The 26,146-nt window shown below is 47.4% G+C and overlaps 1 protein-coding gene across 4 annotated transcripts in view; it reads right to left on the bottom strand.

Annotated features, from left to right (window-relative positions):
- FGF12 (fibroblast growth factor 12) overlaps positions 1-26,146 on the bottom strand; it is a 281,467-nt gene that overhangs the window by 66,835 nt on the left and 188,486 nt on the right. For all 4 annotated transcript variants that reach the window (XM_084638435.1, XM_084638434.1, XM_084638436.1 and 1 more), the window contains exons 2-3: positions 24,845-24,955; positions 17,899-18,002 (exon numbers count right to left, since the gene is read on the bottom strand). In XM_084638435.1, coding sequence (XP_084494561.1) covers positions 17,899-18,002; positions 24,845-24,955 — 215 coding nt within the window. The remainder of the gene's footprint in view (positions 1-17,898; positions 18,003-24,844; positions 24,956-26,146) is intronic.

The raw sequence follows: 26,146 nt of genomic DNA, 5'->3' as shown, positions 1-26,146 counted from the left end.
TGGCTGTTCCAAGATTCCCCAGGACCAAGATCAGCCAGGTGTACTGCACTCTGTAGCCATGCTGGCAGGATATGAGCAGACATCAATACTCACTCCCAAGAAGATTCCAGCTCTGTGAATCTGGAGGATTTCCATGGAAGTCAGTGGAGTCATGCTGCATTTATGTCTGGGTCACTGAAGGCAGAGTTTGTCTCCCCGTATTACTGAGTGCCCCGCCCAGACCTCTCACTGAAATATTAGCCTGCATCACCATGGCAATATTTACAGAAAGACATTTATTGTAGTTCATGGCAAAACCTTGATAATTGATGCTTGAAATGAGCTTACTGAAGAAGAATGGGAGGATGGTCGAAGTTAAATGTGACACAGCAATCGGTCTCAACCTGTACAGCAAAGAGAGATCCCAAACAGCTGCCCAATCAGAAATAGGCTGCATGCAGAGAGGTTACATTGGACTTATTGCAGGATGGTATTTTGGTGAATTAGGTTAAAGACAACAATGTTTAATGCTCAAAGCTGCTCACGCAATGTGGACGCAGAGTTCCCACTCATTTCAAATCAGGCAGCTTTGAAAATCTTAGCCATAATTTTTAAGTGAATGTGGTGCTTGTGAAGAACAGAAGGTTGGCAGAGCCAGCACCCTCTTCCTCCAGTTACACCTTTCAGACTCAGAGAGACCCTCACCACCTCCAAAGGGTAACTCGATCTCCATACCCAGCTCTTGGCCTTTCTGCTACGCAAAAGTGCAGAGACAGATTCTCTTCTCAGTTGCACTCTGAGGTTACTCCACTGGCTTCATAAACAGAATGGGGAGCAGAATTTGGTCTATCGATGTTGTAATTTACTTAATTCTATAGAATACTTCAAACCAGAGATGTATTGTTATGTTATTGGTTTTTCTAAATGTGAAATCCTATTAGAACTACCCTTGTGAGGCAAAGTGGGACACGGAAATAGAGACCATGTGAAAAAGGAGGGAGCTACTAAGGTGCGAAAGTCATTCCCTTACAATCCTTCCAAATTGTAATCTATTTACAAAACAAATTCTTTGCAAGCAACTCCTGGAGGTACAGATCGCAATTTTAAAAAAATTAAAATACATTAAGAACCCATCTCCCAAAGCTCTTTCAAAGGAGAGCTTGTTACAGAATACAACGTTTGTCAGATTCACACTTGGAATCCTGCTGACAATTTCAGAACATTGTCAAAGGGGAAATTGAAAAGAAATGGAAAAGTAGCCAGAGCAATCCAGTGACTGGCTCCCAGGAGGAGGCTCAGGAGATCTGGATTCTTTTGCCAGTGCTGCCACTGAACAGTTGTGCAACCTGGAGCAAGTCACCCCCTTCCTCTATGCCTCAGTTTCCCTCTGTGAAATGGGAATATTAATTCTTACCTTCCACTTTGAGATCTATGAAAGACAATTAATACAAGAGCAAAGTATTATTATTTATTATGGCATAGCATGATTTCAAAATACGCAATGAGGAACGATTACGTAATGGGATCTCCAAAACACGCACTGACTCTTTAAGATCACCACATACACACTGAATACTACAAACCCTGAATATTAAACAAAGCCCCAGAGGTTCAGATTATAACTCCCTGCCAAGGGAAATTGGGTTTTACAGCTATCAGAGCGGTAGCCGTGTTAGTCTGGATCAGCACAAACAACAGCTAGTGCATCAGAGGCACAGACAAACTGACACAAACAATGGGGCAGATTATGACCTCAGGCACTCCAGGGTAAATTCATTGATCTCAGTTATCTGGCTTCACAGACTCCAGGTTTATACCCGCATTGAGATCAGAAACTGACTCAACCTCTCAATACAACATCAAGAAGCTACATAACCTGCCTTCCTTATTTCCTCTCTCTCAGTGAGGTGGAACTTTATGACAATGCTTCCACCATCAGGTATAAGATAAAGGGCCAAATTCTGCATTGGACTTGCACGCAGTGCAACTCAGGAAGGATACACAGGGTGCAGAGTTTGGTCACCAGCTGTCATCTATGTCTTTGTACCGAGTTTGATCTTCTCATTTGTGCTCTTGCTCAGAAGTCTGAAGACAACTCCATGTGGCTAGCTGCATCAAACGTAAGAGGCTTGTCTTCACTTTCACGGCATTCCGTAGTCTGTCCCCACCTTACCTATCGTCTTCATTCCCTTGCGATCTGCTGACGCTCCTCTCTGCTCGATACCAGCCTCCACTGTACACTTTCAAACCCTCGCTGTTATGCTTTCTCCAATGCTGCCCCCAGAAACACATCTGGGAGGAGCTCCCCACCTATATCTTCAAAACTACCTCATTATCCTCTTTCAAACTCCTCCCATGTGCCAGCCAGGTAAGCCCTCTACGCTGGAGGAATTCCCCATGGCCTGGCTTTACGTGTCCTAAACACCCCTTTCCCTGACTGCCCGGGGGCTGGGGCACCCTGGTAAAGGGTGTGGGGCTGGAGTAGGAGCCTCCATGGGCACAGCCTGTGCACGGGCACAGCCATGGCAGAGCTGCCTTCAGGATGGCCCAGGTGGGGCTGGCGAGTTACTGCCCCGGGGGCACATGGCATGCCGAAGAGGGCGGGTAAAGGCAGGGAGGAGCCATGGCTCTGCCCAGCCTGCATGCCAGATGGGGGAGCAGGCTGAACCCCGCAGCGGGGTGCAAGAGCTGCTGCCCTTCCCCATGCCCCAGGGAAATTGGGCCTTTCACAGGATGAATCCTTTGACTGCTCTCCCAGGGTGGTACGGCTCCACCTTGCCCCCTATGTCGCCCAGGGAGCCTCCTCCTGCCAGCGCCAAACCTGTCCCATGCACTGACAGGTAACAGCCCTTCTGCACCTGCCTCTGCAGCCATTGACGGGGCGGGAGGACCAACAACCCTAAGGCCGCGCAGCTGTGACACAGGGCTGGGGACCGTGGCATCCCCTAGCTGTGCTCCCCAGGCAGAGAGAGCCAAGAGGAGGCTGGGTGCTGTATTTCCTCTGTGCTGTGTAGTTTTCAAGGCAGGGCTCTGCTGTACATCGACACGTTACCCAGCACGAGGCAAGGACCCTCCTTTCAAAGCACATGCAGCCCCCGAAGGAGATACAGTATCCCAGGCTGGGGGGCCACGTGGAGACAGGCTCCCCCAGCAGTAACTCCAGGAAGCACCATGCCTGGAATGGTTCCAAGGTTGTTGGCTGCTGCACCACCCTGGAAGATGGGGAGGTATCTTTTCCTTTCTCCACTCCCCCATCCCTGCCCACTTTGGAGAGGCTAATGCTGGTAGAAACATGGTCATTGCACTCAGCGGAGTGTGAGAGCCACACTGCGTCTAGCTCCTTGTGCTTCCCTCCCCACTGTACCCATGCATGGAGGGTCACACACAATCTTTCCCAGTGCCAAGTACCTCTGTAGCTAGCAGCCCTGAGAGTCTAGTCTACTTTCTCCTCAAAGATTTAATGGAAAACTTTAAATCCAAGAAGCGCAGGAGATTAACATTTGTTTAATCTCACAAGTCTCAGGCAGAAGAATACCATCTCTGTGGTAATTACCCGCAGAGCTCCCATCCACATCAGGAATCTGTGCATAGCTCCCACGCGCTCTTATCAATAATACATGTTGTGTGCCGCCCTGGAAGCAGCCAAGCAAAGGAGCTCCTTAGAAACAGAAGTCAGCCCTTTGGAGTCGTCAGGAAGAAAGCAGCAGAGGGACAGCAAGGTTTCCCATCTTCCTGTCATGTCTTGTTTGCATCACCAGAGTGTTCGCGTTTCAGAAAGCTTTTAGCACGAGGCTGGGGCTCGTGTAGGCATCCAGGGGGTTGGAGAATGCGTTGCTGTGAACGTCAGGATCACTTGAACTTCCTGAGATTCAGAAGTAAACTCGTGGAAACGAACCTCCTGAAAGCCTCTCTTTGTCCCTGGGGCACATCTCCTCCACACTTTAAGTGGCATCAGCACTCCAGGAGGTGGCAGAAAACCCTTCCTAATGGCCAGGATGGCCCAGCACCAAATCAGCCCCCAGCCTGGGGATTTCAAAATCTGAGCTTTGTTTGCTTTCACTGTTTCAGGGCCTGATTCTGCCAGCCTTCCTCACACTGAGTGATACCTTCCTCCATGAAAGGAAGGGGGCAACATGCCGAGGAAGGTACTAAGAACAGCAGAATCTGGCCCGAAGCGAATGCAGCATCCCACTTACAGGGGCCTCCGCTTTCCCAAGTGCCTGTGACCGCATCCTCTCTCCCCACCACTGCTATGGGAACGAGGGCAAGTCCTTAGCTATCTAGATCACACTTCTCCCAAGTATCCGTTGGGAAAGGCGCTGGGCTCAGCACAGAGCAGTTAAAAAAACAAGCAAGCAAAAGCAGCCGCAGGAGGACACTGGAATATGCAATCAGAGAAAGCATGAGGCAGGGAGCGAACTGAATGAGAGCCCCGGGAGTGAACAAGTGAGAGCAAATTCGAGCAGAAAGCAGCCTGATACACCACAAAAGGACTGATGAGCTCCAGTCGTGAACAGAAGCAGCTGTCAATTTACTAGACCCATGAGAAATTGGCAGAGCGATAACCGAGCATCAGCGAAAGCTGCTTTTGATCCTGGAAAGTACTGACCAGACCAGACGTTCCAAGCATTGACCAAAATGGTCTCTTCTGGCCTTACTATCTATTAAATCATCTTCCACCTGTGACCCCTTCCCCCCCCCATCACTTTTTTCTTCTGTGACTTAAAAATCTCCACTTTCTCCCCTCCCATGCCCCCGGAGCCCAGAATTCTGGGTGTCACATCCTGAACACGATTTCAGAAAAATCAAGTTAAAAAACACCACCACTTTTGACAGTATATATCATAAGAACTGTTTTTAAAGTGCCTTGTGTATGGCCATAAAAATCACCATTTACTGTCAGAGCATATTGATTTATTTCACTTCTTTAAAATATATTGAGTAGACCTGGTCAAAAAGGTTTTCAGCAGACCACTTTCCACGAGAAAACAGAGTTTCATCAAAATCAAAATGGTTCCTGGTTCAATTTGACATTTTCTACAGGCTAAAGGCAAAATGAATCATTTCAACATTCTCATTTCACTTTTACTTTTTCATTATATTAAAAATTTCAATGTCATATATTTATGTTTTACGATATAACATGGCATGTTATATTTAATATTTTATATTATATTTTGATATTGTTGAAGCCAAATGTTTTCAAAATTTCTGAATCAGTTTTTTTCAGAATGAAAACAAATTTCAAAATGTCGGCATTTCCCAGGGAATGCAAATCCTGGTCTCCAACCAGCTCCATTATTCAGATAAAAAGGAGGACTTGTGGCACCTTAGAGACTAACAAATTTATTTGAGCATAAGCTTTCGTGAGCTACAGCTCACTTCATCGGATGCATAAAGTGGAAAATACAGTGGGGAGATTTATATACACACAGAACATGAAACAATGGGTGTTACCATACACACTGTAACGAGAGTGATCACTTAAGGTGATTACCAGCAGGAGAGCAGGGGCCGGGGGGGGGGGGGAACTTGTGTAGTGATAATCAAGGTGGGCCATTTCCAGCAGTTGACAAGAACATCTGAGGAACAGTGTTGGGGGGGGGGGTGGAGATAAACATGGGGAAATATTTTTACTTTGTGTAATGACCCATCCACTCCCAGTCTCTATTCCAGCCTAAGTTAATTGTATCCAGTTTGCAAATTAATTCCAATTCAGCAGTCTCTCGTTGGAGTCTGTTTTTGAAGTCTTTTTGTTGTAATATTGCAACTTTTAGGTCTGTAATCGAGTGACCAGAGAGATTGAAGTGTTCTCCAATTGGTTTATGAATGTTATAATTCTTGACATCTGATTTGTGTCCATTTATTCTTTTACATAGTGACTGTCCGGTTTGGCCAACGTATATGGCAGAGGGGCATTGCTGGCACATGATGGCATCTATCACATTGGTAGATGTGCAGGTGAACGAGCCTCTGATAGTGTGGCTGGTGTGATTAGGCCCTATGATGGAGTCCCCTGAATAGATATGTGGACACAGTTGGCAGAGGTGCGGGGAGAGAAAACCTGGATTTGTGCTGGAAATGGCCCACCTTGATTATCATACACATTGTAAGGAGAGTGATCACTTTTCATAAGCTATTACCAGCAGGAGAGTGGGGTGGGGGGAGAAAACCTTTTGAAGCGATAAACACCCATTTTTTCATGGTCTGTGTGTATAAAAACATCCTCACTGCATTTTCCACTTTTATGCATCAGATGAAGTGAGCTGTAGCTCATGAAAGCTTATGCTCAAATAAATTGGTTAGTCTCTAAGGTGCCACAAGTCCTCCTTTTCTTTTTGCAAAGACAGACTAACATGGCTGCTACTCTGGTACCCACCTTAGGCATTACATAGACTCAATTACACAGCCATAGTCATGGACAAAAATATCCAGTCCAGTTTCTTAGATGAGAGTGAACCAATCCCGGTTCACTCCTGCACTGTCCCCAAGATTTCAACAACTCCCACCAAAGCTGTAGATTCACGGGGAGAAATCCTGGATCCACTGGACTCAATGGGAGTTTTGCCATTGACATCAATGGAGCCAGGATTCCACATGTAGGTTTTAAGACCAGAAGGGACCCTGGTGATCATCCGGTCCAATCTCCTGCCTAACTCTGCATTTCACCCAGCAATTCCCACATCAAGCCCAATACCTTCTGGGTGAAGTGGTGTGCAGAGCCCACTGCCACTCATACTGATCAACATAATCTTATTGTTTCCTTGTACTCCCCTCGCTGTCTGTATCCAGCTGTTGTCTCTTGTGCTACACTTAGATTGTAAGTCCCGTGGGGCAAGAACTGGTTTTTTTAATTCCATGTTTGTACAGAGCCTAGCACAATGCGGTCCCTGGTCCATGACTAGGGCAAAACAAATCAATCATATAATCATCATTAAAGTGTATCTGCGAGTCACTGGGAGATGCTCTTACCCTGTACAGGAAGAAATGGTCCCGTGTACACTGGCATCTCACAATCTATGCTACTATTACTGTTCAAACCCATTAACCTCCATACCTGAATCAGTGCATTTTCCAGGGAGCACCTGACAGTGGGGTGGATTTTAAAGCTGCTGCTCACCACTGCCTGTCCTCCCCTGGGAGCAAAGGCCTTGGCTGGTGCCCCTGCCCCTTTGGGCTCAGGGGTATAAGCCACACCCGCAGGGTTAAATTAAGTCCTATGTACTTTCCTCCTTTTAAAATGAAGTTCTGTAACTAGTGGAATGGGTTAATGCTGGCTCTTAAATAATTCTACCAAGCCACTTATTCCCAAGTGACTTGTTAATTCTGCTGCTGCATTCTGCCATTTGCACAATGGTGCCCGGGAACAGCCTGCCTCTGGCAAAGGGGCATACTGAATGGTGGTTTAGGAAAGGAGCTCTGTCTCTGACATACTCTCCTGAAGTCCTGGTGTCTGATCCAGTTACACCGGCCCAGATTTTAGTTCATTGGTTGTAAGCGCATATGGAGAAGTGGGCCACAGGAGGCCTCTCCATTGTGCCAAACAGGCAAGAGAAAGTAGCAAGAGGGGCGTGGAGGGACCAGCATACCTCCTGTTCCCAGCTGCATTCTGCCTGCCTGTGTTCTCTGGATCTACAATGCCTTTGGGCACTAATGTTGGCGAGATGCCCCTCTCTATGATAACCTTTGGGTTGCACAGACTGTAAGCCCCTGGGAACAAGCATATTGCCTCTCCCACGCTCTCTGCGGCACTGAAAAAAACTGTCAACATGCAGCAAATCACAGTAATGACGAATTGGCAGCAGTAAAAGCAGAACTGGTGGCCCTATCCCTGGGCGCAGAGTGCACTGTCTAGAGAGAATGCTGGTCGACTCAGAGCTTTCCCTGCAGTAACAATTAGTCCTCAGACAAGTTTGGCTAAGATGCTGATTTAACTTAAACGCCGAGTGACCTTTAGCCCTAAATGCTAACGCCCACACTACAGAGGGTGCTCAGGGATGCAGATTCAGCAAAGCACCTAGGCTCATGCTTAAGTGCTTTGCTGAACTGGGACCTGTGTAAGCACATTTAATCTCCTATGGCCAGATTCTGCAACCATTATTCATGCTGAGTTGTACTTTACTCCACTGATTTCAATGGAGCTACTTACACACAAGGTACCACACAATGTCAGTAAAGGTACCAGGATCTGGCCCTTACGTCCCAAGGGCTCAGGATGGCTAATAACTATGAGGCAGGAGGCCTAGGAGTTAAACACCACTGATCTGACTATCCTTGTCTCTGGTAAGTGGGTGGACGAGACAAGATCCGAGACCAATGTCCTTTCACAGAAGCAGAGAAACTGGAGGTGGTCCAGGCTCCCATCCATGTCTGTTCCCTACAGCTATGTTCTCCACTGGCTTAATCAGTACAGTTTCAAATATCTCAAGCACTTTGGACTTCTACCGCTTCCCTTGATCCAACAGCAAAAGAATTCTCATCACTGAAAAGTTTCCCATTGCCCATTTCCATCCTCTTAGTTAGATGGGTTTGCACCCTAAGCTATTCCCCTCTGTCCTAGGTCTTTTCCATCTACCTGTCGATGACTGCTCTCACCCCCAAACCTTTCGTCAGTGTCTGCCAAAACCATCCCTATTCACTTGTTTTATTCTTTCCATCTTTGAAGACAGTGGTAGCAGAACACAGATCCAAACCACCCTTCTGACAGAACTGACCTCAATCAAATATGTCCTCTTTTTTAAAACCTTCTCTCCACATAAAACAGAGTATTGTACCCAGGAAGGGTGATATTTATCCTCCTTTCGCCACTAGGGAAGATCTTAACTTCAGTTGTGTCTCTGATGCCCAGGAATTATGGGTAGCTCTCACTTGTGGAAGATAGACACCCCCTTCACAGGCGAAATAGTCCATGTACATATTATACTGGAATTCAACACAGCAAACCAGTAAGCCCTTGAGATGTTGCAGAAATGTGGAGAAGTGGGGAGATGGGAGAATATAGGGGGACCTAGGCTAGCATAACATTCCCTTCTGTCCCCGCCAACAGAAATAAAAGGGACGGCATTCAGGTTGATGTCCCCAGTCTGAATCAGGCACCATAGGATCTTGAACCTGGGTCTCCCACATTACAAGTGAGTGCCCTGTCCTCTGGGTTCTTGGCTAGCCCGTGGAGGAGTGCTCTCCTTCACACATCAGAAATTCCATCCTGGGCCTGAAAAGCCTTTCCCAGTAAAGTTTAATTGAAACATGATTCCGTGAAAAGTTTTGGTTCCAACAAACAGCATCTTCTGGCACACAAACCTTTTGTTGGAAAGTTCCGGACCAAGTCAGCGTATGTCTGCCTTGTTCTCATCCCTTCTACAGGGCTCAGTTAGAGACACTTGATTGTATAACAATAGCTGAGGAGAAATCCCTGAGCAAACATGGAATCCTTTACACAAAGGCACAATTCTTTAGGGTCCTGCTTAAGTACTTTGCTGAATGAAGTGCTTCACTTGGAACACGTGCTTAAATCCCACTGATGGCTTGAATCCCACAGATTCAGTGCAGTGTGGAGAACGGAACTTCCAGTTCATGAAATATTTCAAGATTTGGCTTCATTTCAAATTGGAATGAAACTGAACATCTCAAAAGGGAAACGTTAAAAAAATTGATTTGCATGTTATTTTGCATTATATTATAATGCCTAATTTTTAAAAAATCAAAACAAAGTAACTTCAAGATGAAAAATCAAAACTTTTGATTCCAAAAATGTCAAAATGGGACATTTCAATCTTGTCAGACCCCTCTCCCTCCCTCCCCCCCCCCCAGGTCTTGTTCTAAAATGAAATTCTGGCAAAATCACCCTGATTTATATATATGTATATATAAGGGTATATATATGCACCTAAGTGCTTTGCACTGGGACTAAATGTGAAAGAGGCCCAGTTCTCTACTGCTGCTTGCCCTTGGATTGGAATAATGCCCCTGAACTCAGTGGGAATTATTCTCAACCTGCAGGGAGGAGAGGATGGTGCCCCCATGTACATTAATACCTCAATCTGTGCTATTATTAAATGAGACAGGGAATAGCCAGCCAGGAAATCAGGGTTATGTCCTGCTGCTACTGTCCTTGTCCTCTGAAACAGCATCATGGAAGCCTCGGCCCTCCCTTGAATAACCAACCACCCCAGCTGGAAAGTAGGTTTAAAACTAGTTCATCTGAAAAGCCAGATGCACTGGGCAGCACAGTGCTGATCCTACTTCTTGAGCCTCCTGCCCAGCACTATGCTCAGTGTGTTATTAGAATACAGGCCCCTCAACTGAGAAGTGAAATGAGGAGTTACGGCATTACGATGTTCTGTCAATCCCTCCTTGTCTGGAGAGCAGAGGAGCTGCGCTTGCCAAGTCAGGTCAGACCCCTTTTTAAAGACCATCAGTCATAACTCCGTACGCGCATCTGCCACGTCCTAATTGGCCAGTTGGCACTTGCCATCCCTGGCGTCACCTGCCTTTCTCTATGCACCAGCAGAGATTAACAGAGCCAACATTGGAGCATTACAAAACTTCAGCATAATGGAGACAAAGCAATATCTGTGGAAGCACCTCAAAGAAAAAATAACCACTGTACTACTGACGGCTGTGCTTACAAGGTTCCGTGCCCCGAGAGAGCCGAGCCCCGCGGGGGCTGATCAGAAGCTACGCTTCAGGGACATCCAATACAAGGCAGGAATCAAATAACTTTTCCCAACAGAACCTCTCACACCACAAGCACCCTAGTATGCAAGGCTGAATTTGTTTATGGGGAAGTATGTAGTTACGGTGCTTAGTTGGCAGGTTTAACAGTACAGACCTTTTGGGGGGATGAAGTAAAGTGTAACCACTAGAGGTCAAAAGTGGCACATACTTCAGTGTTAAAAGATACACCAGCCAATTACAGGAGCAATGTAGTGCCAATTGATTTTAGCTGATGACCTTGAAATAGCACAGATAATATTGCAATAACCCTAGAGGAGCCGTGGTAAAACAGTTATGACAATACAGACAGATAAAAGCCCTGTTAATATACACACTTCCCTGGATGCTTGTTTGTTATTATGCAAGACATGTTTGTTATGCAAAAGGACAGAACAGAATAAAAAGGCGTAGAAGGAGCAGAAATGAAAGATACACGGAGCGCATAGGTGCCATGGGGGTTTGTTGTTGTTCAGGTTTTTTTTGTTATGCATAATCCTCATTCCTTCATTAGCAGTGATCTTTGCAGGGATCTGAGCAGTAATTCCCTGCATTGCAAACGACACATTTTATACAGTAAACGCACACTGCACCCTGGGAAGAAGCCCAGGTTTTCTTCATGGCAAGTCTGTTAGAGTTTTCATAACCTTTCCAATAAATAATGGATTACGATTTCCCATTTCAAAAATGATTAGGATTCCGAGTTAAACGACGGGGGATGTGTTATGGCAGTTCATTCTTTCCAGTGGAAACAGAAGTGTTATGTACTTGGGACCAGACTGGTCCCAGCTCTAACTCCACTGAATTATACACAGCAGAGAGAGAGAGAGAATTTCCGTGTATGCTGAGCAATCCAAGGAGCCTGCAGAGGAACTTTTGCTCCACGTGGGCTTTCACTGTAAAAGAACAATGCTTGGCACTTTTCACGTGCAAAGCACGTTGCAGACATTGTTTGTATTACCACAGTGCCGACAAGCTCCAGCCATGGACCAGAACCCCGCTGTGCTAGGCGCTGTACAAACACAGAGCAAAAAGATGGTCCCTGCCCCAAGGAGCTTATTAACTACTTCATCTGCACCACACCCCTGTGAGGAACATAGGTACCCCATTCTACAGCTGAGGAGCCTAAGAGTTAGAGGTTACGTGACTTTTCCAAGGTCACTGAGGAGTCAGTGTCAGAGCTGGGGCAGATGTAGCCTAGTAGTGGCTCAAGAACTGTACTTATCCCATTTGTATCTATGGAATACATGTGGGTGTGGTATAAACCGTTATCAGCATGAGTCTGGGCTGAATGTCTGAGTCACGAGAGGAGAATCCAGGGGTGGGTGATGGCATTCTCTTAAACAGACGCTGAGAAAACCTTTATGCACTTTCATGTTGTTTGCAGCTACTCCACATCACAGGAAAACTCCCTAGGGAACAAGCTGGAGAGTTTGTGAACAAGTTCTGGGGACTAGATTTTACATTTCTCCATCTGAAAAGCCAGATGCCTTAATTAACCAGGGAATGATTTTCACGGGTGCTCAGCATCCAGAGCTCCAGCAGCTTTCAGCGTCAGCGATCTGTGCTTCTCAGAAAGCAGGTCCCATGAGTCCCTGCAGACAGGGTACAGAGGGAGTCCAACTTTTCTATACCGAAATATGTGATGACTACAGAATTTGAAATGTTGGACCTTTCCAGGACTAGAAGCAAGTATTGGTCCCTCAGTGAGAATTTGGGAGTCTTTACTTTCTGGTGGGAAAAGTGTCCAATTTCTAAGCCACAAGACTTTGGGCTTCACTCTTGTGATGTTTAAATGCAGAAAGCCTGTTAGTGGCCCAGGGCTGAATTCTGCCTGTTCAAGACCTCAGGCAATGGGAAATTCTATATAATTTCCTGCACTTCTCCCCCGAGTAGTACCCCTCCCCCCTCAACAAATGCACACAATGCATTATTAACCTATGGAACTCTCTGCCACAAGATATCACTGAGGCCAAGAGCTCAGTCGGATTCAAAAGAGGATTGCACATTTATACGGCTTATGACCGCATCTCTAATGGCATTAGGCAGGGTAAATAGATATGGTTAAGAGTTATAAGTCCTTCTCTTGCCCAGCCCTAACTGACAGGGGTTGGGGAAGGCACTTCCCTTGAGGGCTGGTTATGCGAAAGTTGCACTCGAAGGGGCTTCTTGCATCTTCCTCTAATGCAGCTGGTGCTGGCAGAGACCAACTAACCCAGCCTCTACCTGAAGCCCTGGCCTGATTTGGTAGAGCAATTCCCGGGCCAGATTCTTTTCTGGTGTAAGCAGATGGAACGCTATGGAAGTCAGTGGAGCGCTGCCCATTTACTGCGGAGAATTTAGTCTCCTGAAAGAGAAGGAGGAAGCATTTCCCTGGCCAGCTGGTTTATTTGGAACCAGCGACAGGGCTCAGATAAATCCGGGGAAGACGGATCAGCAGACAGGGAGGAGCTGGGTGAGTGAACAAAGTCAACAAGAAGTATTAGTCCCTTATTCCAAATCACTGATCACTGCCCTAGAGAAACCAGGCATGTGCCTGTCTGCAAGTTAAACATGCCAGAGGCGGAGAAAAGCTGTGTCTTGTGGTCTTATAAGCAAAAGAGTAAAGACACAGTGGTTAGTATGGGAGACAGGACCTGAAGGAGCCTCTGAGAGCCATACACAGGTGCCCCATGCTGACCCCTGCCCCTCGTGAGAAGCAGCAGCTGCAGCTGAGATACAGAGGAGCCATTAACAGCTTAATTCAATCCAGCTACAGACCTCGGTTCAATCCTTTATCTTTGATGCCTAGAGGCATTTCAACCCACAGTCCTTGCTGTTAAGACGACCCAGCTCGAAATACCAGGCCCCATTTTCCTCTCACTTCAGGCCTGGTCCAAAGCCCAGGGAAGACGCCCGTTGAGTTCCGTGGGCTTTGGGTGATGCCTACGCTGCTGTCAGTCCGTCACAGCTCCCCCGAGACAACGGAGTCAGCCCAGCAGAGAGCTGGTGTGGGAGGGAAGCCAGGCCCCGTGAGCCACGTCTCCTTGGGACGCGAGGGCCACGGAACATCCATGCACAGCACACAGGAGTTTGCTTCCCCGTTACGTTTTGTTCATGAAAGAAACAATTTAATTCTTATTGTTGCAGACACCACCAAGCTGAAAACCATCAAAACCACAGCATGTAACCATGCCCATGCCAGCCGTCCTGCTAACCCCTGACCATTCTGGGGGATTCTTAGTGTAATATCGGGGATAATGGAATCAGAGTAAAGCTCTCAGCTGGAGGTACTGGACCAAACCCTCAGCTGGTGTAAATCAGCAGCGTTCCATTAGGCTGTACTCATCTGCAGCACCGGACGATTGGCCCGCTAATTGTAAGGGAATTTGTTTGACTGAAGGGAAAGCTCCTCCTTGCTTTTAAGGCACTCCACCCTGCCTCCCAGCCACCACCTCGTTTTCTGGCCTTCCCTGTCTCCCTCCGGCTCCTCCTCAATCCTTCACACGACTTCACGAGTGTCACTGAGAGAGCCTTCTTGTCTGCAACTCGTGTTGTCTGGGGCTGCTGCCCCTTAGCTCTTCCTGAATCATTTGTCCTGGATTGCTTCCCATATTTGTGGATGGAGCTGGTCAAAAAAATGGACACAATTCTGAAAGATTCCAGGGACATTTTTTCCCCATTTCTGTCCGAGTTTTCCGACCAGCTGTATTTACAAAGCTCTTAACTGCTCTCCTTCCTTGTAATTCTTTTACTCTGCCAAGAATTCTGAGCTCTAGCTTCTCTGAAGGGCCCCGTACAGAAGTAGGGATTCTATTGTGCAGAATGCCACTTCTGTTTAAGTCACACAATCCACATACCCTGTACAGTTGATCTCAAGAATTAGTTATTTGCATTACCACAATGCCCAGGAGACCCAGTCATGGATCAGGACCTATTGCACTGAGTGGTGTGCAGACACAGATCCAAAACAGGATGGTCCTGATCCCAAAGAGTTTGCAATTAAGTAAACTATTTATATTGGTAACCACACCAACAGTAATAATAAATAATAATACCAACAACAAGCTCTTATATAGCTCTTTTCATCCATGGATCTCTAAGTGCTTTACAATGAAGGTCAGTATCATGGTAAATTGAACAGATTTATTTAAAGGGGCACAACTAATGAGACCTAATTTACACTTAAATGTATTGAGCTGTGAAAGAAAGGGATGTTTCTGACATACCAGAGAGCTGACTCATCTAGCCCTCTCTTGGTCTTGACAGCTACCCAGTTCTGAAAACTAAAAAGCGATCCCCAAATACACAGCCACACTGGCATAATGACTTGTAATCCCCGAACAGTGAGCTCCACCAAGCTATGCTGAGCGCCCTAGGTAAGACATGGGAGGCAGCTGTTCGGCACTGCTCGGTAGTGGTGCGGCCTCGGCTGGAGTACTGCATCTAGTTTTGGACAGCACACTTTGAAAAGGATGTGGAAAACTGGAGAGAAGCCAGAGGAGAGCAACAAACATGATGAAAGGTTCAGGAAACCTGACCTATGAGGAAAGGTTGAACGAACGGGGCATGTTTAGACCACGTCTACACTAGCGAGCTTACCGTGGGGCAGCTGTACGATGCAGCGGTGCTGCTGTCAGATCGCTCACGCAGCCGCTCTGTGCTGGCGGGCGAGCTCTCCTGTCGACCTCATAAAACCACCTCAACAAGCAGCGGTAGCTACGGCGGCAGGAGACAGCGCTGTGCACACAAGCAGCACAACTTATATCATTTGGGGGGGGGGGGGTCCACACCCCTGAGCGACAAAAGTTTTGCCAACATTAGTGGTAGTGTAGACATCGCCTCAGTCTTGCGAAGAGAGGGCTCAGGAGGGACCTGATAACAGTCTGCAAATATAAAAGGGATGTCATAAAGGGGACGGTGATCAATGGTTCTCCATGACTACCAAGGGTAGGACAAGGAGGAATTGGCTTAGTCTGAAGCAAGTTTTTAAGAACAGATTAGACAGAAGACCTCTCTGGGATGGGCCTAGGTGTACGTAATCATGCCTCCTCACTGGCGAGGCGCAGGGAATGGACTAGGGGATCTTCAAATTCCCTTCCAGCCCGGCACTTCTGTGACATTATCGCCCCGCAGGGTAAGAAGGGGAAATAGGAGTTATTTGAGTGGTTTAAAACTGGAGCGCTTTGTCCCGTCGAGATCATACCATAAGGAACAACCCTGACCTGGTCAGGGAGCAGAGCGAGGGGGTGACGAGGCCGTTTACACTCCCGACTGCTCGGACTGTGATTACAGCACGCGAAGAGGCTAATCCAGGGTCTGAGCTCTGATCCCACAGCGCTTACACAGGCATCCACAAAGTGATTTCATCTCGCAAACAGAACGTCACAGAGGAAACTACAGGAGAAGCTGATCGACAGCTCCCAGAAGGAGGAAAAATATGCGTAAGAGCCACAGACCCACTGGGCACCTTGTCCTCATTGGGAAAGCGAACGTGTTCACTGGTGCCACGTTTTCTCCTTCAAGTCGCGAGACACAGGTTCGCATTCAGTCCTACAGTACCTGCTCCGACCAGAATTCCTAAGATTCCAGGGTGGTGGGACAAGACGACCCCAGAGCTGTTTCAGTCCATGCGATAGCAAACGTGCTGTCCTTCGGTCGGGAGTTAACTAGGGGCAGCTCTGCATCAACCAGTGGTTTAAAGCGCCACCTTTGGCCCTAGAGGTTATGGCGATAGCCACATTACAGATCAATTAGCCAGTTACCGAAAACCAAATTATGCTATTTCCTATTCAGTGGTTCTATCCTCAGTCCCCCATCCCAGCCACACACACACGTTTTTAAGTCAGAGTACCAGCAGAATTACAGTACTCTGGATCCACACTGGAGTTAGTGAGGTCAGAGTCTGGCCCATAGACTCTACAAATATCCGAATGGAAAATTTATCAACAACAATTTCCTTGTCACATAGCACAGTGTGAAGTTATTTCAAGCGTAAAATATTTCTAGCAAAGAACTGCCTTATTTAGTAAATCATTGTGAATCACTGATTTACTTCAAATGAGAATCTGATGAATAACCTCATGCTTTTTTCAGAGTAACAGCCGTGTTAGTCTGTCTTTGCAAAAAGAAAAGGAGGACTTGTGGCACCTTAGAGACTAACCAATTTATTTGAGCATGAGCTTTCGTGAGCTACAGCTCACTTCATCGGATGCATACCGTGGAAACTGCAGCAGACTTTATATACACACAGAGACCATGAAACAATATCCCCTCCCACCCCACTGTCCTGCTGGTAATAGCTTATCTAAAGTGATCATCAAGTTGGGCCATTTCCAGCACAAATCCAGGTTTTCTCACCCTCCGCCCCCCCCCCCCCCCAACTCACTCTCCGTGGTCACTTTGGATGGGCTATTACCAGCAGGAGAGTGAGTTTGTGTGTGGGGGTGCGGAGGGTGAGAAAACCTGGATTTGTGCTGGAAATGGCCCAACTTGATGATCACTTTAGATAAGCTATTACCAGCAGGACAGTGGGGTGGGAGGGGGTATTGTTTCATGGTCTCTGTGTGTATATAATGTCTACTGCAGTTTCCACGGTATGCATCCGATGAAGTGAGCTGTAGCTCACGAAAGCTCATGCTCAAATAAATTGGTTAGTCTCTAAGGTGCCACAAGTACTCCTTTTCTCATGCTTTTTAATGCCATCTAAGAAAGTTACTGGGGAATTCATCAGTAAAATGTGTCCCATAGATCTTTCATACTGTGTTAAAAAGACCACTCATATACAGAGACATTCTGCTCAGTTACACTGGGGTAAATCCACAATAACTCCATCAAAATAAGCAGAATTACTGTGGTGTGGAGAACAGGACCTATTATGATCAGGTACACTGGTGTATATCAGGGTATCTCTGTGAAGGCAATGTGTGGTCGCACTGATGTAAAACCAGATTAGATCCAGCAGATTCAGTAACCTAACACAGCAAGACCTGAGTTAAGTGACCATCCAAAGGCGCAAACAGATGTGTGCCTTCAACTAAAGGTCGAAGAATACTGCCCTGAGACTACATGGAGATAGCTGGAGGTAGTTGCTAAAGACAGGAAAGAGTCTATTTGACAGTGGACCTTATGACAGCTCCTACTGTGCCAGGCTGTCCGAGGTGTTCTCAACATAGCAATGCACTTAAAAAACAGCTCTGAAATCACCAAACCGGGCAATGTACTTACTGAGCTGTAGAGATATCCCTCGCCATTCATGGCGACGTAGAGACCTGCCTTCACCCCCTGGATCGCCACCACACGAAGGCCCACGGGAATTAGATTGAAGAGGGCTGCAGTTGGAAGAAGAACAGGGGAAAGCAACTGTTACTGAAGGTCGCCTTTCCATGTGGCCCATGTTCCCTGTTTTCATTGTCAGCTAGTGCCCCTCACCCCTTTACACAAGAAGCAGAGTTACAAACATCTCCAGGGATTTGAAGTACAGGGAAAAGTCTGTAACTTGCTTTCAAGGGTCACCTCAGGGTGGGTTGTAAAAGTTCCAGTTCTCACTGTATCCCAGAAACCTGCAGCCCATCATCCATCTGGTCACTGCTAGCCAAGGAATAAAGACTCTCAGGAGGAGCCAACCTGGACTCCGGTGTCTCCATGACCTGAGTCCTCTGTGCCTTCTGAAAGTGGTGCCAGGCAGCAGGAAAGGACAAGACTCTTCAATGCCCCATTTTACTGCCATCCTATTGATTTAAGCATCGCAGCCACTTCCTCCCCGATACACTACAAAAGGTAACTATTGCTGGATGCCACACAGCCACTCGGACTCAGAGAGGCGACCTCTCTCTCACGCACGATGGTATTTTTGCTATTATCTGTAACGTAACAGGATCGGAAAGGCTGCTGGCATTATTATATGAAATGTTGATGCATTAATTGTTTCTACTATTGCTACCTGTAATACGGGCAGCACTGAGATACCCCAGCTGAGATCAGGGCCCCACGGTGCTGTATTTGGGGTCTGTAGGTGCTACTCTATGCACAGTAAAAGCCAGTCTCCGCCCCAGAAAGCTTACAGTCAAGATAGACAAGACAGAGGCTGAGAGAGGACATAGAGCCACAGAGAGGTGAAGTGATTTGCTCAAGGATCTTACAGGTCAGCAAAAGAGCTAACAACAGAACTCAGGTCTTCTGAAAGACTGCCGGGTGCCCTATCCATTAGACCACACTGCCTCTCCTCATTAACCAGCAACATTTCAGAAACCTCTACCAGTGGCTCAGTCTAGCTTTTCCAGAACCACATAGATACTGTCCAGTGTCTCATGACCTTCTCCTGCCAGGAACAAGTCCAAGTTAGGGATTGTCCCTCTCCAGGAGTATAGAACTCCTCCCATCTGTTTGCCTGGAGGAGTGAGAAAATATCAGATCTTACACACATCACTTTTGTGGGAGTTAGTACTGACTCTCCTAAACCTTGGACTAGGGTAATTATGGGGGCAGTGGGGAGACAAATTAGCAAACACTTCACTGGTAGCTTGTTTTATATTTATTCACTCATTCATTCAAAAGGCGTCTGTCTGAGGTTTCTCAAAGGGTTTGGAATGTTCAAATTAGTCTCCGGGGGGGCTGTATCAGTGGGTAGAAAGCAGGGGAGGTGCTCAATGATCAATAGCATGCCTCTTATCACATGGCTTTGCAGTTTATTGCCTAGCTATTGACATAAGTATACCTAATCATTCAATTTATTTTACAGATAATTGATATAATTGTACAGCTAGTAAATCACTTTGTAAAGTGAGCACAGCACAGTGGGGACTTTGGATGAAAGGTGATATCCAGATGCCAATCACCTTTTTCACCTCCCACTGCCCTGCCCCCTTCTCTCTTGGGAGCCACCTATGCCCCAGCATGCTAATGATTCAGTGTTATTGCGACACAGACTGCTTTAGTGCTAACCCTGGTTTAACAGAGTGGAATAATTCAGATCCAAGTCAGACTAAGGTTACCAAAGAGACTGTTTGCATGCACATGTGCTGGGTAGGACCGATGGCTTCAGCTGCACCAGGAGAAAACAAGTACAACAACAAGCCATAAACCCCAGAGTCTTTTCCACACGAGACCTGGGAGCCAGCTGCAGAGAGGGCGCTTGTTTAGACTGTTTTGCCAGAGAGACAGTTTTCAGTGACCTCCTCTCACACACCCTAGTGCAAGCAAGGGGTAACTCCGCAGAAGGTCACTGGAGTTGCACAGCTGAATGAGAGACAAATCAGGCCCACGGCATCTGGGAATTATTTGAAGCATTATGGGAAGGCCAGGTACGCCGCAACGGCACTGGCCTAGGGCTGCCTAAAGGGCCGGGGGTAGCCCTCTTTCAGTGGGAAAACAGGCACTAAAGGCGTGTTGCTGGCTGCAGCCCCGTCTCAGAAATCCAGCCTACCAGCCCCACATGTGAAAAGTTCATGCTGGAATCCCACTGCAGTGACGGCACATGTCTGAGTGGTTTCCTGAAGCGGGAGGACTTCGGTGGAAGTCAGCGTCTAAAGTGCAGCCTCATTACAGGTCTTTGCAGATCAGGGCCTAAGGTGATGCTGAAGTCGCCATGCTCGGGATTGGTGCCGGTTTGCCTGTTCACTTCTCACTGGTGTAACTACCTCAGTGTCGGGCAAACCCTTCATGCAGGCTCCTCGTGAGACATTCCCTTATCGAGGCAAGTTTTTATTGCCAGACCTTTGGTACGACAGCGATGCTCCAAAGCCTCGTTTAATTAACAAGTCTATTTATAAGCAACCCCCCTACCCCTCCCCCTTTTTAAAAAACTGAAAAATGGAGCATATCACTACAGATAATGAAAGCAAACGGCCATCATTATTCACTCCCTACAGCTAATTCGTTTTACATAGAAAACTTGCCTCGCAGACCATTCTTTTGAGTGACAGCACCCAAGATCAATAAGCCAGACTATCCCCACGGAAACCTATCAGTGTTTTGAATAATTCCCTCCCACTCCCCAAGGGCCAGCCCCCACCCACAGGGTAAATCATATCCTATTCCGTGTAAAGGCACCACAGGATTACACAGCAGGTGGGCAAATCCGGGGAAAGGGAGGTAGCAGAGCTGTTCTGGAAGGAGTTCCTACAAGAGCACAGGATGCCAGGCGGGCCTCAAGACTGTTTTTGTGACTCAAATGTGTTTATATTCAGGGTAGGAAGCTAGAGATTTTTTACCTTGGTATCAGTCCAGAACAAGGATTTGAAACTGAAAATCCCAGCACAGCCAGGCAGACTGGAAGCAGTCCTGTTGAAGTCATTGGGCCCGATTCTCCTTTCATACTGGAGCAAGCCAGGGGAAGTCAGCGAGGCAGTTACCCCATTGGCATCAATGGAGCTATGCTGATTTACCCCACTTGAGGATCTAGCCCAAATAATTTAGACAAGTGGAAAAGTGGACTGAGACAAGAATGAGGCCCATTGTGTGACCCACATTCTCAGCTGGTATGAACGGGAATAGGTCAATCAAAGGATCCATGCTGATCTACACCAGCTGGGGGTTTGGCCCTGCAAGTGCAGGAAAAAGCATTTACATGGAATACACTATGCAGGGGCTCTCATTTACCCCTCTGTTACAGCGGAATTATGCTGGCATATCAATGGGTAAAACAGTTCGGATACAGAACTGAGATCCTGGAGTCATGAACCAGGTCCAGAGAGCGATATTGATCAGTCTACTAAAAGATTACGCCAAGCAAAAGGGAAAAAAAAAATCAACACCGCATAAATGGTGAGAGGTGATCCTACCAATCCTGCTGAACAAATTCAGGGTAATAACACAATGATATCATAACACAGATCTGGGCCTAGGTTCTCTTCTTATATTTGGGGTAACCCCACTGGCTTCAATGGAAACACTTTTGATTTACACCAGTGTCAGTGTGAAAAGAATCTATCCTACGACTTTTAGCTCGATAGCATCGCTTTAGCCCCATGGCCTCGGCAGCAGATGCACTAAGTGTTGTTTTGCTGGACGCCTGTTCAAATGGAGCTTGATCTTGGCTTCTAACTGTATTAAAAAAAAACCAAAAAAACATCCCAACCTCCTGTTTCCCCAGGAACAGAAACACGAAGTGGCACCAGATAGATAAATTAATTTTAAAATGGCTTAAATATTAGCAGTCCCTCTTATTTAAATAACTGGATTTTCATTACGAGTTTTAATTACATCGGACGTGTAGAAGGGACGTGTCTTGTTTCATTTTAAATGTTTATCTTGCCAGAGTAAACCCACATAGTATATTCCATGTAAAATCAGCTCCCTTTGCTAAGGCTGATCAGTCTGGCCCCAACACAATGCAAAGTGGTGATGTATGGCACATCGCGTTCCTGTACGTGTTTCAATTACAGACTCCATGCAGCATCCATCTCGATTGTCCTCCCGCATCCTGCCAGGTGAGAGTGAATCAGGCACCACGCTTGGGATACGGGTGTGCGTTTTGTCTCCTACAGTGTGAACTTCAGCCCTGAGCAGAAGAGGCACAGGGTTCCAAGCACCGCGCCAGTCCCTTACGTGACCCAGATTTTCTGAAGCGCCCACAAGTTTTGGGTGTCCAGCTTGATTGTCAAGGGAGCTGAACGCCCATGGCTCCTGCTGGACTTCAAAAGGAGCTGCGAGTGCTCAGCACCTCGGAGAATCAGTCCCACCTTGTCTCAAACTGGGCACCCAAAATTAGCGGTCATTGCTGACTGTCTGGGCCTAAACCCTGGTCCGGCCCTCTGCACAGCAGTGAGTACCATCAGTGCGGTCTCCCTTGCCAGTCTGGGCCACTGCAGGGCAGCTCTCCAACATTTACCTAGATTCATCTGAGTTTCAGTTTTATCCCTTATTTTCTTGTCCCATCCTCACTGACTGATGAGAACAATTAATCCCCATCTTCTCTCCCAGTCCTGGGCATGTGTGATGACGGATATGCCTTCTGAGCCTTCTTTTCCCCTGACTGAGATACCTAATTGCCTTAACCTCTCCCATAAGTCATAGGGCCCAATCCTGCAACCCTTACTCACGGGAGTAGTCCTTGCTCATACGAGCAGACCCACTGATGTCGTCCCATGAATCTGGGCTGCTTGCAAGTACGGGCTGCAGGACCAGCCTCTTCACTTATCAGTCCTATTCGCATTGTACGGCAGTGGCTCAAAAACCCTAAGGACCTGAATGTTTCATCTCTTTCATCCTCTGATGTAAGGCAGGAGGAGCTTCCCTGAAATCAAAGGCCCTACACAGTGGTAAAACCCCAGTGAGAGAGCAGAATCGGGCCCTATCCCTTACAGCGAGCTACTGCTGGGCACAGCCTTTGAATTGGGGGCAGGGGGGGGTTCTTTGTTTTCAATAAGGGATGTTTCCCAAACCTTCTGTTATTTCAGCTGCTGGCCTCTGCCGGCATCACCCCATGACCTGGCTCCCGAAGCAGAAGGTAGGACTCTTGCTGTGCTCGAACCGTGGCTGAACGGAGGAGAATAAGTGCCCTACTCGTGTTAAATGTGCTACTCCTGCCACGGGGACCCTGCCGACCCGTCGCCGTTTTGGGCACAGCGTCACGTCACCGACTGCTATTCAAACTGTGCTCTAGTCTGAGGGCTCCCCGCCGCCCCCAGGAGGCTGCCTGTGGACCTGCTGCCTAGCCAGTATTGGAGTCAACAGGCCCCACTGAGAGCTCCAACCCTGCAGTCTTGACTCAGGAAGGGCCTCCAGGGGGTTCGCTGGGAGTTCTGTCTGAGGAAGGATGACAGGATTGATCCCCGGATTAAGTAGACTGGATTATCCCTCCATAAGAGTACGTCTACACTGCTGCTGGACACGTGCTTCCCGGCGCGGGGAGACCGAGGCGTCCTAGCGCTGCTCAGGCTAGCATGCTCAAAGTAGCAGCGTAAGCGGGGACAGTGCGCATGGCCGCTCGGGCTAGCCACCCAAGGACAAACAGGCCTGGGTCCCCAGGCACGTATGTGGGTGGCTAGCCCAAACCGCTGTCCAGGCTACCCCGAGCTATCCGGCTATTTTCAGCGCACCGGTTCAAACACAGCTAGTACATGTGTCTGCCTGCCCTGGGAAGCACCGTCCCAGCTGCAATGTGGGGGACTTTATCTTTGTCGAGCCCCCCTCAAAGATCAGCTTCTGCTCCGACTCTTAACAACTGAGAACTCCCGTCCCTTTGGGAATGTGCCAGCCGTGACATCCTTCTGTGAACGCTCCTGCAGATTTCAGACTCCCAGCACAGGGACAAGGTTCAGTCCTGCCCTAGCTGACGCAGTCAGTGAGAACCACCTGTGTTGCCCTCTCAGAAGGACTCCTGAGTCCCACAGAGAGGGCAGAGCTGATGCCACAGATGGCACTTTGCATCTCCTCCGGGGCCTAATCCTTCAGAGTGGTCCCAACGGGAGTTGAGGGCACCCAGCACCTCCCGGGACAAAAATGTTTTGTGCCCTTTCTCGCAGAGGGCAATGGGCCACTGGGGAGTGCTAACATCCAGCGTGGTCTCCCGCCAATGACAGCAGCTTGCTGACTGCTGCATGAAAAAATTCAGCATCAAACTTTGCCCCGGACCTTGCCATCTATTGAAGGGTTTGGGTAACTTCTGCCAGCCTCTAAGTGTGGGGTTCTCAGAGGAAACTTTCCTGGAGACAGGTTGTCTCATCACTGCCCACTGCAGGGTCTCTTCAGAAGCAGCTTACAATGGCCATGGTCAGAGATGGGGTACTGGAATGGACAGATTCTTGGTCTGATCCAGTCTGGCAATTCCTGGGTTCCTAAGTCTAGTTAGGTTTTAGATGTTTTCCTTGAAGATCACTTTCCTTTTACCCCTGAAGGAAACAATCCCTACATCCTTCTCCCACATGCATAGCATCTGCGCAAATATCACTCCTCTCTCTTCTGGCGAGAATTCAAACCACGTGTTTTTATTCTTCTCCACACCCCAGATGGTTGTTGTAGCGTTAGAGAGAGGCGGGGGGGGGAAAAAGCAACAATGTGTGAAAACAATAAAGGAGAGATTTAAAAGGGAAGCGCCGATGGAAATAAACAGCTGAGAGCAGCTGGCTTCTTCCTAATTTGATCTTTTCAAAAACGAAGGCTTACAAGTGAGACCCACTAGGTGATGCATTTCATTTATCATCGGGTTGCAAAGAAGGCTAATTTTCCTTACTGTAGTCGCTGTTTTCGTCCTTGGTCCCATCAATCGTACCATCTGGGTGCATCTGCAAGAAGTATTCCTGCTGGCTGAATAACCTTGTCACAATTCCTTTCAGCTGGGGTTCTACAAAGATAATAATAAGTATTAGATACACAAAATATACCAGGAGCGGCAAGAGACGTCAGTTGCTCAGCTACTGTAAACTCCTAAGTAAATAAACCAGGATTCTGGTAGATAACTTCCTGTGGTTCCTTGCATGTTGGATTGTAAAGCAGGCATATAAAATGGAGCTCAGGCGAGTAGGTAAAAAGAAAAGACACCAATAGTATAGCACAGGGTTAAGAATTTAAGAAAATTCATTTAGAAGAGCTGCCTTATTGCAAGTCATACACATCCTCCTAAGCAAGTGCCAATGAACCCTTTAGACTATTCTATCACGTATAAACCACAGGGGATCTCAAATTGTGGGTCGGGAGCCCATTTTGATCGGGTCGCCAGGGCTGGCGTTAGATTTGCTGGGGCCCAGGTCCAAAGCTGAAGCCCGAGCCCCACTACGTGGGGCCAAAGCCAAATCCCGAGGGCTTCAGCTCTGGGCAGCAGGGCTCAGGTTACATGTCCCCAGGGTTGTGAGTTCAATCCTTGACGGTGCCATTTAGAGATCAGGGCAAAAATTGGGGATTGGTCCGGCTTTGAGCAGGGGGTTGGACTAGATGACCTCCTGAGGTCCCTTCCAACCCTGATATTCTATGATTCTAACCCGGGGCAGCAAGCTCGGGCTTTGGTTCCCACTCCTGGGGTCATGTAGTAATTTTCGTTGACAGAAGGGGGTTGTGGTGCAAGAAAGTTTGAGAACCGCTGACATACCATTTCTTTACCAGAAAAGCTGGTTTAGAAATAATGTAGGGAGTTAATAAAATTATATTAATAATATGATTATAAATTAATATGAATAAAAGCAAGTTATTAGTGACTTAATAGGAAATATCCCCAGTGCAGTATATCTTGATGTAATCAGTTTCGTGACTTTGATGCACCGAGTGAGATTGTTTAATAAGCCATTATATAACTCCGGTCAGGCTGTGTCAGTGTTTCCATTAGGAGCCCCTGTTTCCAACAGTTTACCACTGGGCTGTATACATTTCCTTTGAGAATGACACGAAGAGCCCAGAGACACTGCATTCCTTTTGCAGACAGTGTGTGCGTGGACATCTCTGGGAGCTCTGAATGCAGGAGGACAGCAGGAGCAGAGAGTTAGTGTGAAAGGGCTCAGCTTAAAACCATGTTGCCAATTTAAGAAGAGAAAAGTATCATTTT

This window comes from Lepidochelys olivacea (assembly GCF_965140295.1).
Source record: "Lepidochelys olivacea isolate rLepOli2 genome assembly, chromosome: 9".
NCBI lineage: Eukaryota > Metazoa > Chordata > Testudines > Cheloniidae > Lepidochelys > Lepidochelys olivacea.
Note: the sequence above shows the minus strand (reverse complement) of the source record. Positions and strands in the feature narration are given on the sequence as shown.